The sequence below is a fragment of the Hippocampus bargibanti genome, linkage group LG03 (assembly GCF_051943395.1).
Source record: "Hippocampus bargibanti isolate YZ-2025 linkage group LG03, ASM5194339v1, whole genome shotgun sequence".
NCBI lineage: Eukaryota > Metazoa > Chordata > Actinopteri > Syngnathiformes > Syngnathidae > Hippocampus > Hippocampus bargibanti.
Genome location: NC_142736.1, coordinates 9,221,548 through 9,237,935, shown reverse-complemented (window position 1 = coordinate 9,237,935; position 16,388 = coordinate 9,221,548). Strand labels below are relative to the sequence as shown.

The 16,388-nt window shown below is 46.9% G+C and overlaps 2 protein-coding genes across 2 annotated transcripts in view; both read left to right on the top strand.

The window, feature by feature from the left end:
* LOC148900233 (uncharacterized) overlaps positions 1 to 16,388 on the top strand; it is a 236,690-nt gene that overhangs the window by 150,065 nt on the left and 70,237 nt on the right. The window lies entirely within an intron of this gene.
* Positions 1 to 16,388, top strand: part of LOC148900234 (uncharacterized) — a 42,063-nt gene that overhangs the window by 15,466 nt on the left and 10,209 nt on the right. The window contains exons 7-9 of the mRNA XM_088991811.1: positions 105 to 260; positions 376 to 431; positions 2,062 to 2,115. Coding sequence (XP_088847937.1) covers positions 105 to 260; positions 376 to 431; positions 2,062 to 2,115 — 266 coding nt within the window. The remainder of the gene's footprint in view (positions 1 to 104; positions 261 to 375; positions 432 to 2,061; positions 2,116 to 16,388) is intronic.

Genomic DNA, 16,388 nt, shown 5'->3' with positions numbered 1-16,388 from the left:
CATTTATTATCTGGAAAATATTTCTAACATTACTGAGATATATGATTACTAAGACATTCCGAGATAATTAGTTGCCTTTTTTTCCTGTCTCTGTTTTCTCGAAGCATCAATGGCTTTCAGGTCAGCGGCCCGCACAATATGAATAAAGAGTTCATTGATGGTGAACATGGAAAAGCAGATCTTACCTTAACCTGGACACCACAACATAGTGATGTGTACAGAGTTGCACCAGTCTGTTTCACTGCAGAGACAAATGAATCGTGAGAGCTCCATGATCTTGACAGTGTTGGATTCAGTTTCGTTGTTGTTTATTACACACAACTACAACGGGAACAAAACTGGTAAATTGTATCTGTGATCTGCTTCATATTTCAGCCAATCAGAGATGAGGTGTGTTGTTGTGATAGTGAGCAAACCAACATCATTTCATGGTTCGTTAATCCAAATTATTATTCTTATTTTTGTTGTTGTGAGTATTATTATTGTCCATCCATTTTCAACACTGCTTATCCTGAAGAGGTTTGTGGGAATAGCTGGAGCCTATCCCAGCTGACTTTGGGCGAAAGGAGTAATAAACCCCTGGGCCCAATGGAGTCAATCACACGGCACATCCATTTTCCGACCTGCCTTATCCTCAAAAGCGTCATGTGGCATCCTAAAGCCTATTCCAGCTGTCTTTGGGCAGAAAGAGGGCACTCACTGAACTGCAATTCATGTTTTTTTTGGAATGTGGAAGGAAAGTGGAGTACCGAGAGAAAAGCCATGAAGGCCTGGGGAGAACATGCAATCTCCACATTGCATCCACATTTAAATCCACAGGAAGGCTCAAGCTGCAATCGAACCTCTGCACTGTGAGGTTGATGCGCTAACCAGTCGACCACTGGACCGCCCCATCAGTTTTAGTTATCCATCCAACCATTTTCCGTCCCGCTTTATCCTCATCCGTCTTCGGGCACTAGGCGAGATAGGTTGCCAGCCAACCGCAGGGCACACAAAGACACACAACCATTCACTCACAGCTAGGAACAATTTAGAGTGTGCAATTAGGCTGTAATGCATGTTTTTGGAATGTGGGAAGAAACCGGAGGACCAGGATAAAACCCACGCGGGCCCGGGAGAACAGGCAAACTCCACACAGGGAGGCCGGACCGGGACGCGTCCGCAACCTCTGCACTGTGAAGCCGGTGTGCTAACCACTCGACTACCGGGCCGCCCATATGTTTATATATATATATATATATATATATATATATATATATATATATATATATATATATATATATATATATATATATATATATATATAGCTCAGTTGATAAGGCATCGGTTCGGCATATGGGATACGTGGGTTCGAATCCCACTTGTGGCAGAGAAAATGAGCGTAAAAACATCATCCAGTGTGGGTCCTTGGGCAAGACCCTTCACGCTAATGCCTACCTCATAAAAAAAATGATGAGAGACAATAAATGGATCCAGATACAGACTGACAAGATGGTAATGGCCAACCAACCAGATATCGTGGTCATAGATAAAGGGGAAAGGAAAGCCGTTGTCGTGGATGTAGCGGTCCCGAGTGATGAAAACATCAGAAAGAAGGAACATGAGAAAATCGAGAAATACCAAGGGCTCAGAGAGGAGCTGGAGAGAGCCTGGAAGGTAAAGGTGACAGTCGTGCCTGTGGTGGTCGGAGCACTCGGGGCAGTGACCCCCAAACTCGACGAGTGGTTGCAACAGATCCCGGGAACAACATCGGATATCTCGGTCCAGAAAAGCGCAGTGCTGGGAACGGCACGGATACTGCGCAGAACCCTCAAGCTTCCTGGCCTCTGGTAGAGGACCCGAGCTAAAAAAAAAAAAAAAAATGGGGGACAGACACCACCCATGGTGGGTGAGACGAGGATTTTTTTTTAGATATATATGTGTGTGTGTGTGTGTGTATGCTGAGAAGAAAGAGACCAGTTACAGAATGCATTTTGAGCATAATAAAATTTGTATTGTCTGTTCATCACACTGTCATTTTCATGGCACTTTGGATTATTCATCGTTGTCTGTATTTTTCAGAATTTTCTCCAGGAGAGAATGAGGGAACGGTTGAATCATCATTCAAGCTCACGGGTAAAGTATTCATTTAATCTACCATGTTTATGTTTTGAAAGGGGCAATAAATCTGAAGTCCCTAGAGAAAAAAAGGTCCAAAATCATGGAAAGAATGTACAAACTCCACACAGAATGCAGATGTACCAACCACTAGTCCACCATGCTGCAACATTTAAATCAAAATTTAAATTTTAGAATCACTGAACGTGTCTTAGTTTCTCATTTTTTTGGTTGCAGGCAGCTTGGGTCCAAGTCCCACACAGTGTTTGTGCCAATGTATGTGTGTAATGGGCTTAACTGTTGACCAGTACAGGTTGCTATCTGGTTTTTGCCTGAAATCCATGCAACCTTGAATGCGACAAGTGTTAAGGAAAATGGAATGGTTGATTTATATTGTCATAATTGTTAATTGCATATTGTTATAACACAATGTTAAATTTCCACATGAACCAACATCAAAAAGCTTATTTGGTCTGAAGAACATTCTAATTCCGGGTCAAGTGTACGCAGGCGCGTCTGGCTACCGCTACTCACCCGCTGTCACGTCACTTGAGGCTTGAGGGCAGGGCTCGAGTGACGAAAGGAAAGCGGTGAGGTTGGATCCAAAATACACGGCGAGACAGATTCTCATGAACAAAAGTCTTTACTGAGACACGCATGCAAAGATGACAGCAGGATGAGGTAAGTGATAGTGATTGATAACGGCAGACCTGACGGCACGGTAGTAGCAAGGGTGGCTTTCAGAATACTCAGACGGAGACGGTAGTGTGCAATCGGCAAATATAGTCAGAAGGCACAATCAAGGGAATGACAAACAGCTGTGGGAACCCAGATGCGTGATGATGGGAGGAGTTGAGCCGTCTCGATGGCGGACGGCAACCTGGTTAACGGGACGAAGTGGGCCGACTTGGAGAATCGGTCCACAACGGTGAGGACGACCGTCTTGCCACGGGAGGGGGGGAGGCCTGTCACGAAGTCGACGGAGATGTGGGACCAGGGTCTGGACGGAGTTGCACCAGTCTGTTTCACTGCAGAGACAAATGAATCGTGAGAGCTCCATGATCTTGACAGTGTTGGATTCAGTTTCGTTGTTGTTTATTACACACAACTACAACGGGAACAAAACTGGTAAATTGTATCTGTGATCTGCTTCATATTTCAGCCAATCAGAGATGAGGTGTGTTGTTGTGATAGTGAGCAAACCAACATCATTTCATGGTTCGTTAATCCAAATTATTATTCTTATTTTTGTTGTTGTGAGTATTATTATTGTCCATCCATTTTCAACACTGCTTATCCTGAAGAGGTTTGTGGGAATAGCTGGAGCCTATCCCAGCTGACTTTGGGCGAAAGGAGTAATAAACCCCTGGGCCCAATGGAGTCAATCACACGGCACATCCATTTTCCGACCTGCCTTATCCTCAAAAGCGTCATGTGGCATCCTAAAGCCTATTCCAGCTGTCTTTGGGCAGAAAGAGGGCACTCACTGAACTGCAATTCATGTTTTTTTTGGAATGTGGAAGGAAAGTGGAGTACCGAGAGAAAAGCCATGAAGGCCTGGGGAGAACATGCAATCTCCACATTGCATCCACATTTAAATCCACAGGAAGGCTCAAGCTGCAATCGAACCTCTGCACTGTGAGGTTGATGCGCTAACCAGTCGACCACTGGACCGCCCCATCAGTTTTAGTTATCCATCCAACCATTTTCCGTCCCGCTTTATCCTCATCCGTCTTCGGGCACTAGGCGAGATAGGTTGCCAGCCAACCGCAGGGCACACAAAGACACACAACCATTCACTCACAGCTAGGAACAATTTAGAGTGTGCAATTAGGCTGTAATGCATGTTTTTGGAATGTGGGAAGAAACCGGAGGACCAGGATAAAACCCACGCGGGCCCGGGAGAACAGGCAAACTCCACACAGGGAGGCCGGACCGGGACGCGTCCGCAACCTCTGCACTGTGAAGCCGGTGTGCTAACCACTCGACTACCGGGCCGCCCATATGTTTATATATATATATATATATATATATATATATATATATATATATATATATATATAGATATATATAGCTCAGTTGATAAGGCATCGGTTCGGCATATGGGATACGTGGGTTCGAATCCCACTTGTGGCAGAGAAAATGAGCGTAAAAACATCATCCAGTGTGGGTCCTTGGGCAAGACCCTTCACGCTAATGCCTACCTCATAAAAAAAATGATGAGAGACAATAAATGGATCCAGATACAGACTGACAAGATGGTAATGGCCAACCAACCAGATATCGTGGTCATAGATAAAGGGGAAAGGAAAGCCGTTGTCGTGGATGTAGCGGTCCCGAGTGATGAAAACATCAGAAAGAAGGAACATGAGAAAATCGAGAAATACCAAGGGCTCAGAGAGGAGCTGGAGAGAGCCTGGAAGGTAAAGGTGACAGTCGTGCCTGTGGTGGTCGGAGCACTCGGGGCAGTGACCCCCAAACTCGACGAGTGGTTGCAACAGATCCCGGGAACAACATCGGATATCTCGGTCCAGAAAAGCGCAGTGCTGGGAACGGCACGGATACTGCGCAGAACCCTCAAGCTTCCTGGCCTCTGGTAGAGGACCCGAGCTAAAAAAAAAAAAAAAATGGGGGACAGACACCACCCATGGTGGGTGAGACGAGGATTTTTTTTTAGATATATATGTGTGTGTGTGTGTGTGTATGCTGAGAAGAAAGAGACCAGTTACAGAATGCATTTTGAGCATAATAAAATTTGTATTGTCTGTTCATCACACTGTCATTTTCATGGCACTTTGGATTATTCATCGTTGTCTGTATTTTTCAGAATTTTCTCCAGGAGAGAATGAGGGAACGGTTGAATCATCATTCAAGCTCACGGGTAAAGTATTCATTTAATCTACCATGTTTATGTTTTGAAAGGGGCAATAAATCTGAAGTCCCTAGAGAAAAAAAGGTCCAAAATCATGGAAAGAATGTACAAACTCCACACAGAATGCAGATGTACCAACCACTAGTCCACCATGCTGCAACATTTAAATCAAAATTTAAATTTTAGAATCACTGAACGTGTCTTAGTTTCTCATTTTTTTGGTTGCAGGCAGCTTGGGTCCAAGTCCCACACAGTGTTTGTGCCAATGTATGTGTGTAATGGGCTTAACTGTTGACCAGTACAGGTTGCTATCTGGTTTTTGCCTGAAATCCATGCAACCTTGAATGCGACAAGTGTTAAGGAAAATGGAATGGTTGATTTATATTGTCATAATTGTTAATTGCATATTGTTATAACACAATGTTAAATTTCCACATGAACCAACATCAAAAAGCTTATTTGGTCTGAAGAACATTCTAATTCCGGGTCAAGTGTACGCAGGCGCGTCTGGCTACCGCTACTCACCCGCTGTCACGTCACTTGAGGCTTGAGGGCAGGGCTCGAGTGACGAAAGGAAAGCGGTGAGGTTGGATCCAAAATACACGGCGAGACAGATTCTCATGAACAAAAGTCTTTACTGAGACACGCATGCAAAGATGACAGCAGGATGAGGTAAGTGATAGTGATTGATAACGGCAGACCTGACGGCACGGTAGTAGCAAGGGTGGCTTTCAGAATACTCAGACGGAGACGGTAGTGTGCAATCGGCAAATATAGTCAGAAGGCACAATCAAGGGAATGACAAACAGCTGTGGGAACCCAGATGCGTGATGATGGGAGGAGTTGAGCCGTCTCGATGGCGGACGGCAACCTGGTTAACGGGACGAAGTGGGCCGACTTGGAGAATCGGTCCACAACGGTGAGGACGACCGTCTTGCCACGGGAGGGGGGGAGGCCTGTCACGAAGTCGACGGAGATGTGGGACCAGGGTCTGGACGGTACCGGTAGCGGCCGGAGGAGTTCTGCCGGGGGCTGATGGGAGGCTTTCCTACAGGCACAGGTCGGACAGGCCTTCACGAAGAGGGTGATGTCCCTCCGGAACCCCGGCCACCAGAACCGTTGGGCGATGAGTTGGATCGTCCTGTTGACCCCCGGGTGACAAGCTATCTTGGAGGTGTGCCCCCAGACGAGCACCTCCGTGCGAAGAGGGGGAGGGGGGACGAACAGGCGATCCTTAGGACAGCCCCTGGGGATGGGGGTTGTCCCCTGGGCTTGCTGTACTTTTCTCTCAACCTCCCACCTCAGGGCACCCAGGATGCGTTGGGCCGGCAGGATGTTGGTGGTGGTCTCCTCCCTTTCTGCCGGCTCATGGATGCGGGATAGGGCATCGGGCTTGGTGTTCTGTGACCCTGGGCAGTAGGTGAGAGAAAAGTTAAACCGGGTGAGGAAGAGTGACCATCGGGCCTGTCGTGAGTTTAGTCTCTTGGCAGACCGGATGGCCACCAGGTTTTTATGGTCCGTGTAGACGGTGAAGGGGTGTTTCGCTCCCTCAAGCCAGTGTCTCCATTCCTGAAGGGCCAGGACGACCGCCAGCAGTTGCCGGTTGCCGACGTCATAGTTGGCCTCGGCGGGGCTGAGCCGGCGGGAGAAGAAGGTGCATGGGCGTAGCTTCTGGTCCATGGGAGAGCGCTGGGACAGGACGGCCCCTACTCCGGACTCGGATGCGTCAACCTCGACCGTGAACGGGAGATCCGGGTCGGGATGACGCAGAACAGGGGGGTTAGTGAAGGCAAGACGGAGGCGGTTGAAAGCCCCCTCAGCGTCGGGCGTCCACCTGAAGGGAATCTTGGAGGATATGAGGTTGGTGAGGGGGAGTGCCTTCTGACTATACCCTCGAATGAAGCGGCGGTAGAAGTTGGCAAACCCCAAAAACCGCTGGAGCTGTTTGCGCGTCTTCGGGATCGGCCATTCCACCACCGCTTTCGTCTTAGTGGGGTCGGCCCTGAGCTGCCACTGCTCCACGACGAACCCTAGGAAGGACAGAGAGCGGACGTGGAACTCGCACTTCTCTGCCTTCACGTAGAGCTGGTTTTGCAGGAGCCGCGCCAGGACCCGTCGGACGTGTTGCCGGTGCTCTTCTGCAGAACGAGAAAAAATAAGAATATCATCCAGATAAACGAAAACAAAAACATTGAGGAAGTCCCTGAGCACATCATTGATCAAGTTCTGGAAGACGGCGGGCGCGTTCGTGAGTCCGAACGGCATCACCAGATATTCAAAATGGCCTATCGGTGTTTTAAATGCAGTTTTCCATTCATCCACCTCCCGGATGCGGACCAAATGGTACGCACTGCGGAGGTCTAATTTAGAAAAAATGGTCGCGGACTGAAGGGGCGTAAAGGGTGAGTCCATGAGGGGGAGGGGGTATTTGTTTCGGATGGTGATGTCGTTCAGACTCCGGTAGTCGACACACGGACGCAGGGTTCCGTCCTTGTCAATAAAGAAGAACCCTGCGCCCAACGGAGACCGTGACGGCCGGATGAGTCCCGCCGCAAGGGAGAAGTCTATGTAAGTGCTCAGGGCTTCCCGTTCCGGTTGTGAAATGTGAAAAATTCTGGAGTCCGGTAATGGAGCCCCTGGCTGCAAGTCGATGGCACAGTCATACGGTTGGTGGGGTGGCAGGGATTGGGCGTTGTCTTTGCTGAACACCTCCCGCAGGTCATGGTAGCATTGTGGCACGCCCTTGAGGCAGATGGACTCGGGCGGGCCAACGCGGGAGGGGTCTCGCCCTGCCGTAGCCGACCGCAGGCAGTTGGCGTAGCAGTAGGGGCTCCAGCCCTGAATGGTGGGGCCCTCCCAGGAGATGGATGGGTCGTGGGTATTGAGCCAGGGGAGACCCAATACCAACGGCGCATTCCGGGAGGGCATAACTAGAAATTGGCGGTGCTCGACGTGGTTCCCCGCTACCCGGAGTTTTAGCGGGGCAGTGAGGTGGGTGACTCGGGCTAACAGTCTGCCGTCCAGGTCGACGATCTCCTTCGGGGGGTGAAGATCGATTAGCTGGCAGCCCGAGTCAGCCAGCTGGGGGTCAATGATGCACCCGTCGGCCCCCGAGTCCACTAGTGCCCGCACGGTTTGGGAGCTGGAAGGGCCGATTAATTCGCTGTCCAGCTCCAACCGCGTAACGGGGGTCGTGGATTTGACCTCCAGAGGTCGCCGTGGTCGCCGTTTCGACGGGGACTTGCGTGGGCCTGAGGTCTTAGGCTGGGGGCCTTGAGTGCGACGAGCCCTGGGGTAGGTGCAGTCGTTCCCCCCCCCCCCCCCCTATCAGCACGGGTTCGAGGGATTCCTCCAGGCGCCGCACGCCCTCGCTGCCGGGTGTGGGAGTCCTGGACCGGCGTCGGGGCTCGTTGAGCCGCTGGCCGCGCTGCTCCCTCTGCCGCTCCCGAAGACGGTGATCCAGGCTGATAACTATGGCGACCAGGTCGTCGAAGGTGGTGCCAGCGTCGCGGGTAGACAACTCGTCCTTGAAGTCGGCGTTCAAACCGCGACGAAACACCCCCCTCAACGCTCGGTCGCTGTAGCCGCTGCCAGCGGCCTGGATGCGGAAGGCGACGGAGTATTCCGCGGCCGAACGGGCCCCTTGGACACAGTCGAGTAATCTCCCCTCAGCTTCGACCTCCGTCACCGGGTGATGGAAGACCCGGCGTATCTCGGCGACGAAGTCTGGGTACGAGGCGCGCAGCTCCGGTCGGGACTCCCGGATGGCCAGCACCCAGGTCTCGGCTTCTCCCGTGAGCAGGCTGGTAATGAAGGCTACCTTTGCCTCATCACTAACGTAGGCGTATGGATGTTGTTCGAACACGAGCGTGCACTGCATTAGAAACTGAGCGCAGCGCCCGGTTTCGCCTGCGTAGCGTGAGGGAAGAGGTAGCTGTAGAGCGTGCCTACTCACGGGCGGGGAAGACTTGGCTGTGAGGGCAGCAACGTGTGTCTCAGCCGCCTCGAAGCGTTGAGCCAGCATGGTGGTAATTTGGCTGACTTCCGCGATGGCTCGGGCCAGCTGACTCGAACGCTCCGCTTGCATGGTCAGGGCGGCGAGGAATCTGTCTTTGCCGGCGGGATCCATGGGTGGTCGGAGTATTGGTTCACGTCACTTGAGGCTTGAGGGCAGGGCTCGAGTGACGAAAGGAAAGCGGGGAGGTTGGATCCAAAATACACGGCGAGACAGATTCTCGTGAACAAAAGTCTTTACTGAGACACGCATGCAAAGATGACAGCAGGATGAGGTAAGTGATAGTGATCGATAACGGCAGACCTGACGGCACGGTAGTAGCAAGGGTGGCTTTCAGAATACTCCGACGGAGACGGTAGTGTGCGATCGGCAAATATAGTCAGAAGGCACAATCAAGGGAATGACAAACAGCTGTGGGAACGCAGGTGCGTGATGATGGGAGGGGCCGTCTCCAGGGAGCAGCGGAGGAGGTGACAGGAGGGGCGGGGCGCGTCCAGGACAGCGACGAGATGTGACACCCGCAATCATTTTTTTAGCTGGTGTTTATTGTTCTTTTAATTGTAAAGTGCCCTTGGGTGCTTTGAAAGGCACTTGTAAATTAAATGTATTATTAATTGAGATCACGGTGGAGAATACCTGGACTCTTTAGAAGTTGTAATAGAATTTAGACTGTTCCATTAACCCATCATGGGTGTTTTTGGAATGTGAGAGGAAACTGGAGTTGCCAGAGAAAACCTACACAGGGACGGGGGTAATCAAACCCTGCACCCTGCTCAGCACTGTGAGCTGGATGTGCTAACCAGCCTCATCACTGATCAGGAATCAAAAACAAAAAAGAAAAAAAAGAGGGAATTTTCAACAATTTCCGTCAGTTTTGCCCAAGTCTTGTCCTTTATAGCCCCACCCAACCTAGGTTTACAAAAATCACGATTTGGAGGGTGGTGGTCGTGGTGGACCCCAAAAAAAGCAGGCAGGAGGGAGGAGTATGGTGTATTTGACAAATTGTACTAAATAAAGACGGCAGGAACAAAATCTCAAACAACAAAGTCATTGGAACAAAAAGGTGAAAAGTAACAAACAAAGCCATGAGTAAAACATGACAAGACAAAACTAACCTGACAGGGTGAAACAAACAATGACCCGACACAGAATGGTCGTGGGGGGAATCCTTTTAACTGTCTTTAATTAAAATGACCAACACCTGTGCAGCTGCAGGCAAGGCCCGACAGTGTGACAGGTTAAAAAGTACCTTATTTAGTATTTTTGGTTACAGGTAAAGCAGGTTAAAAAGTACCATATTTAGTATTTTGTAAGACCTTACAAGTCAGAAAGCAACACGTGTCAATTAAGAGGTTTTTAAACAGCAAAAATGATGAGGAGTCTCCAAAGAAGCAAAGAAGAGAAGCCACACCAGAGGTTAAGTTACCAACAGTCCTTATGGAAGGTGACTCTCTTTTATGGAAACCCGGGAACGGATTATTCCCATTTGAATGGTTTCCTATGGGGGAAAAAATTGTGATACACACTTTTTGGCTTACACACTCTGTCTGGGAACCTATTAAGGTCATAAGCTGAGGTCTCACTGTGGTATACATCTTATAGGACAACCGACACCATGTTTTTGATTCCTAACTTTCATCAGAAAAACGTTTTATAGCATCTAAAATACCCAAAACACGCAGGCTGATATTTTTAGTCAAATGGAAAACACCAATAAAAATGACCTAAAGTGACGCAAAACCGTTTCAGAAGGTCCCGCCCCCTTGTTCGTGACGTCACGCCAGGACGTCTTGCCTTGCTCTAGAACAGGGGTGGGCAAACTTTTTGACTCGCGGGCCGCATTGGGTTCTAAAATTTGACAGAGGGGCTGGCATTTGGAGGGAGTGTTTGGGCTGGAAATACTAAACCTAAAGCATTAAAGGACAACCGACGCCTCCAGACAAGTTATGTCCATAATTTGTAAAATCACTTCAAATGACTTCGACTGAGCGTATTTTACAAAGATTCCACAGCATATAGCTATAGTTTACATTTTAAGACTTGTGCTGAATATTAATAATATTGTTTTCGAGTTGATGACGATCCCCATGTGACGTCACGTTTGAACCGCCCCTGACCGAGAAAGCGACACACAATGCATTTTGTGGTACTTTGTTTAGTTTGAAAACTTTGTCTTGTTCCGTGTTGATGGCGAAATTAGAAGGAAAACACATAAATAACGCAATGGTGAATCGTTGTGTGTTGCACCAAGACAACTATTTGATATTCGCTGACACAAATTCCCAGCTGACAAATCAGCCCATTTCCAATGGAGCTTGGGCGCCATCTTCTGCATTTTCTGGGTGCTACATTGCTGTCAAAGAAGTCCAAGATGACGCCCGAGTAGGCAGCCTCAGAAAGTGCTCTCATGAGCCTTGCTTTTTTTGGTTGTTTTTGTCTTGTTTTGTGTTTTCTTTTGTCACTTTGTGTTGTTGTGCATCGTGTGGAACGGATACAGATTGTTTTTCAGCATTTTTGACCACGACATTCATCAAGGAGGATCCTGTGCTGAGCGGTTGCGCCTTTTCGGCAGCATGAATATGCCAGTACTGTTTTTGAATGGAGGAATGTCGGAGCCATTCGACTGCCATCGCTGGACACCAAAGGGGCCATTGTGCTTTTTTGCGCCTGTAATGGGCAGCATCTTCACAGCCCCGCTTTGTTTAGCGGAAAGGTCAGTGCTGTTGGACAGTCTGCGGCTGGATGGATGCGTGGCTTGAGGAACCCGCGATAAGAAGAAAGGAGCGTCAGCGCAGAGCGCCGATGCGTATGTGGAACTGTTGCGGCTTGGAATTGAAGCAGATTTATGTGGAACAGGAGATGTGAGACAATCTCTTTTCGTCAATGGATGCTACAGCTGCGTGTTTGCTTTCAACATTTAGCTTGTAGTCGACGTGCACATTCCACCATGATGTCCCTGATCCACTGGTGGAAAGACGCTTTGATCCTCTTTCATGTAGAACTGCTTCATGTCATCACAAATAGGGTACAGCAAGTCCTGAAGAATGAATCTCTCTCTGTGTCTTTGTTTTGTCATATTGTCTCTATGCTGTCATATTACTTGTTATTTAGTTTTTCTTGTTCTTTTGACTTCAAGACGGCGCCGCGAGAGTGGCTGCCTTTCCAGCAACTGTATAGTGCCACTTAGCAGTTTTTTTGACGACGATACTAGTGCAGCGTGTTCTACCGGAAACAAATTCCTTGTGTGTTCTACATACTTGGCAATAAAGATGATTCTGATTCTGATTCTGATTCTAATATTCATAACTGGACGAGTAACAAGAAAGCATCTTCTCCGAATCTGAAGCCATTGTTTTGATTCTCGAGCAAGGCAAGACGTCTTGGCGTGACGTCACGAGCAAGGGGGTGGGACGTTCTGAAACTGCCCATTTCCGGATTCATTTTGAAGTTATTTTTATTGGTGTTTTTCATTTAACTAAAAATATCAGCCTGCCTGTTTTGGGTATTTTAGATGCTATAAAACGTTTTTCTGATGTCAGTGGGAAACAAAAAAAATGGTGCCGGTTGTCCTTTAAATGTAGTGTGGACAAACCTCATAGCACAGTATGAACACTACAACCCAATTTATTAACTGTCTTTCAAAGGTGAAAAATATCCCTGATCAGTTAATAAATTTGTCTCAAGGAATATGCAACATATGGCGTTTACATACTATTTCGCAGATACTTGGAGGAGGAAATGGAAATAAATTAAAATAACATATGCACTGTGATTTATCAAGATTGCGTCTGTTTTTAATAAGTTTCCATTGAAGGGGCAAAGTTAAAGAAATCAACATTTATTGAAAAATGGAATCACTTTCAACATTCAAAACATATTACACAACGAAATTCTGCAAAATCATGGATGGATTGTCCTGACCGCGCGCTCTACAAACGCTCCACGGACTCCCTCGCCTTCACGCGCAAACAATACACGTGTACCGTCGCCGAGCACACAGACATTGGCTACCTGCAGTTGAAATTTGCATACTCAGTTGTGCATTTGCTTGTCATTTTCCAAAATAGATGCAGAGAACCTCAGCCCAGAAAAAAACATTCAAAAGAAGCTACCAACATATGAGACGCTACAAAACGTAAATTTACATTAAACGGCCACTGTAAACTGTACGTGAGACTTATGAAAGGGGCTTAGTGGCTTGTAGCAAGCAATGCAAATGTTGGATTGTGCACTGTGATGACAAATGACTATTGCAGCAAAATCTACAGCCATGGACATTTACTGTAAATTAAGCAAGGTAGCATTTGTGGTAGGTACATTCTTGATTAAAAAAAACTTTATACTTTGTGACAATGTTTTTTAATGTGATTAGTCCTCTTATTGTGTTTCAAGTTGTGAAAAATGGGTCAGGCAACTTTTCAGAGTTATCTGCCCTGTTGTCCGCTAACTTCGGCAGGCCGGATTAAAAAGTATGTGGCCCGCGGGCCGTAGTTTGCCAATGTCTGCCCTCGAATCAAAACAATGGCCTAAGATTCTGAGAAGATGCTTTCTTGTTATTCATCCAGTTATGAATATGATTCAAATAGTTCTGAAGAGGAAAGCATAAATGTTTGCAATTGATTAAAGAAGTCCTTCTGTGTCATTTTGAGGCGTCTGGACTCCAATGTAGCTCCCCGAAAATGCACAAGATGGCGCCCAAGCTCAGCTGGAAATGGATTGAATTGTCTGCTGGGAATTTGTGTCAACTAGTATCAAATAGTAGTTTTGGTGCAATGATTCACCATCGCGTTATTTATGTTTTCCTTCTAATTTCGCCATGAACACGGATCAACACGATGTTTTCAGACCAAACAAACTACCCAAAATGCATTGTGTGTCGCTTTCTCGGTCAGGGGCATTCCTGACGTGACGTGACGTCAGAAATAGTCACCAACTCGAAAACAAGACTTCCTGAATATTCAGCGCGAGTCTTAAAATGTAAAATATAGTTATATGCGGTGGAATATTGGTCAAATACGCTCAGTAGAAGTCATTTGAAGTAATTTTACAAATTATGGACACAACCTGTCCAGAGGCGTTGGTTTTCCTTTAAAGGACAACCGACGTCACTTTTTTGTTTTTTAACTGACATCAGAAAAACGTTTTATAGCATCTAAAATACCCAAAACATGCAGTATGATATTTTTAGTCAAATGCAAAACACCAATAAAAATGACTTAAAGTGTCAAACATCTGCAAAAAATTGAGCTGCGAATAGGGCATTTTCATAAAGTCCCGCCCCCAGTTTGTGACGTCACGCCAAGACGTCTTGCATTGCTAGTGAATGAAAACAATGGCTTCAGATTCAGAGAATATGCTTTCTTGTTACACATCAAAGTCAAATCAAAGTCAGCTTTATTGTCAAATATGCTAATATGCATGACATACAGCACAGATGAAATTACTGTCCTCTCGGACCCAGCATGCAAGGCACTTATAATGACTTCAACAAACATAATAAACATGAAAACGCCAATTTGCTGGGAGAGGGGAGCCGCTGCGTGTTCACGCGCCGCCACCTTGGGAAAAACAAAAAATAACAAATATGACAACACAAAGACACCGAGTCATTCATTCTTCAAGACTTGCTGTACCCTCTTTGTGATGACAAGAAGCAGTTCTAGATGAAATAGGAGAGGATCAAAGCATCCATTTCAGCAGTGGATCAGGGACATCATGGTGGAATTTGCCCGTCTACTACAAGCTAAATGCTGAAAGCAAACACGAAGCTGTAGCATCCATTGACGAAAAGACCTTCCGCTGCCAAAGCGGGGCTGTGAAGATGCTGCCCATTACAGGCGCAAAAAAGCACAACGGCCCCTGTGGTGTCCAGCGATGACAGTCGAATGGCACCGACGTTCCACCCAAAAACAGTACTGGAATATTCATGCTGCCGAAAACCGCTCAGCACAGTCTTCTCCTTGATGATTGCCCTGGCCATAAATGCTGAAAAACAATCCATAACCGTTCCACACGACGCACAACAACATAAAGTGACAAAAGAAAACACAATAACAAGACAAGACATCCAGTTATGAATATGATTCAAATAGTTCTGAAGAGGAAAGCATACATGATTGCAATTAATTAAAGATTTTATTGGTGCCATTTTGAGGCAACATTGGGAGGAAATCTCTCACACAAAAAAAGAGGCACAAAATGGCGACCTCCTGTGGCCACCTCCGTTTCCACAGGCTGATAAATTTCTTATACAGTGAGACCTCAACTTACGAACTTAATTGGTTCCCGGACAGAGTGTGTAAGGCGAAAAGTGTGTATCTAAAAAAAAATCCCATAGGAAACCATTAAAATTGGAATAATCAGTTCCCGGGTTTCCATAAAATATACTTTGCAACTAAATAAGCCTTAAAACTACACACAACCTACCTTATCCTATGTATAATAAATGTGCTATTGTATTGTAATGAAAGAAATACACTGCACTGTATAATAAAGTCACTTTATTTACATTTGTGATGGTCATTGGTGGCTCTTAATTGACACCTGTTGCTTTCTGACTTGTAAGGTCTTACGAAACTGAGGCATCACATTATCATTCATCGTGTTGATGATTCTTATAACCTTTTCTGAATGGAACTGTTCAATAAAAGCCTGCACATCAACTGTTGAATGGCCTGCTTCTGCTTGTCCTGCATTCACTTCGAGTCCCGCAGGTGCTGGCAGAGATTTTATGACAACAAAAGGCGCGAGTCCGATGATTCCACGGACGCGGAATAAAACGCGACAAAAGAAGGCGGGTGGAGCGAATAAAATGGCACACTCTCGTCGAACAATCACCTCATGCAAAGCAAACTTTTGGAGCGCAAGCAAACTTTTGGAGCACAAGACATAGCGATGCACTTTCGTCGTAATAATGTCACTGGTGAGGTGACAGTGACTCGTTGAAATGAAATTAAATTGAAGTGTCGCGAGCGGCAGCCACGCCCAAGCTGTCAACTCGCACGTGACAATTTAGCGGGACTATTGACACGCATTTCCGGTGTGTGTGAAAACACTAGCTCTGATTGGCTTACCATGACACATGACTCTATCCTTTAGCCAATCACAATCACTTCTATCACATCTTGACAGGGGGGTGCGTTCAAGTGTAGAAACACAAAAACGTGTTTGTCACCGCTCATTCAGTTAGACCAGACATGGGCAAACTACGGCCCGCGGGCCACATAGGGCCCGTCAGGCTTTTTAATCCGGCCCGCAGAACTTGCCCAAATTATAGTAAAAATAGTGTCTGAAACTCATGACAAAAAGTTAGCGGACAACAGGGCAGATAACTGAAAAGTTGCCTGCCCCATTTTTCACAACTTGAAGCACAATGAGACAACTAATCACATTAAAAAACATTGT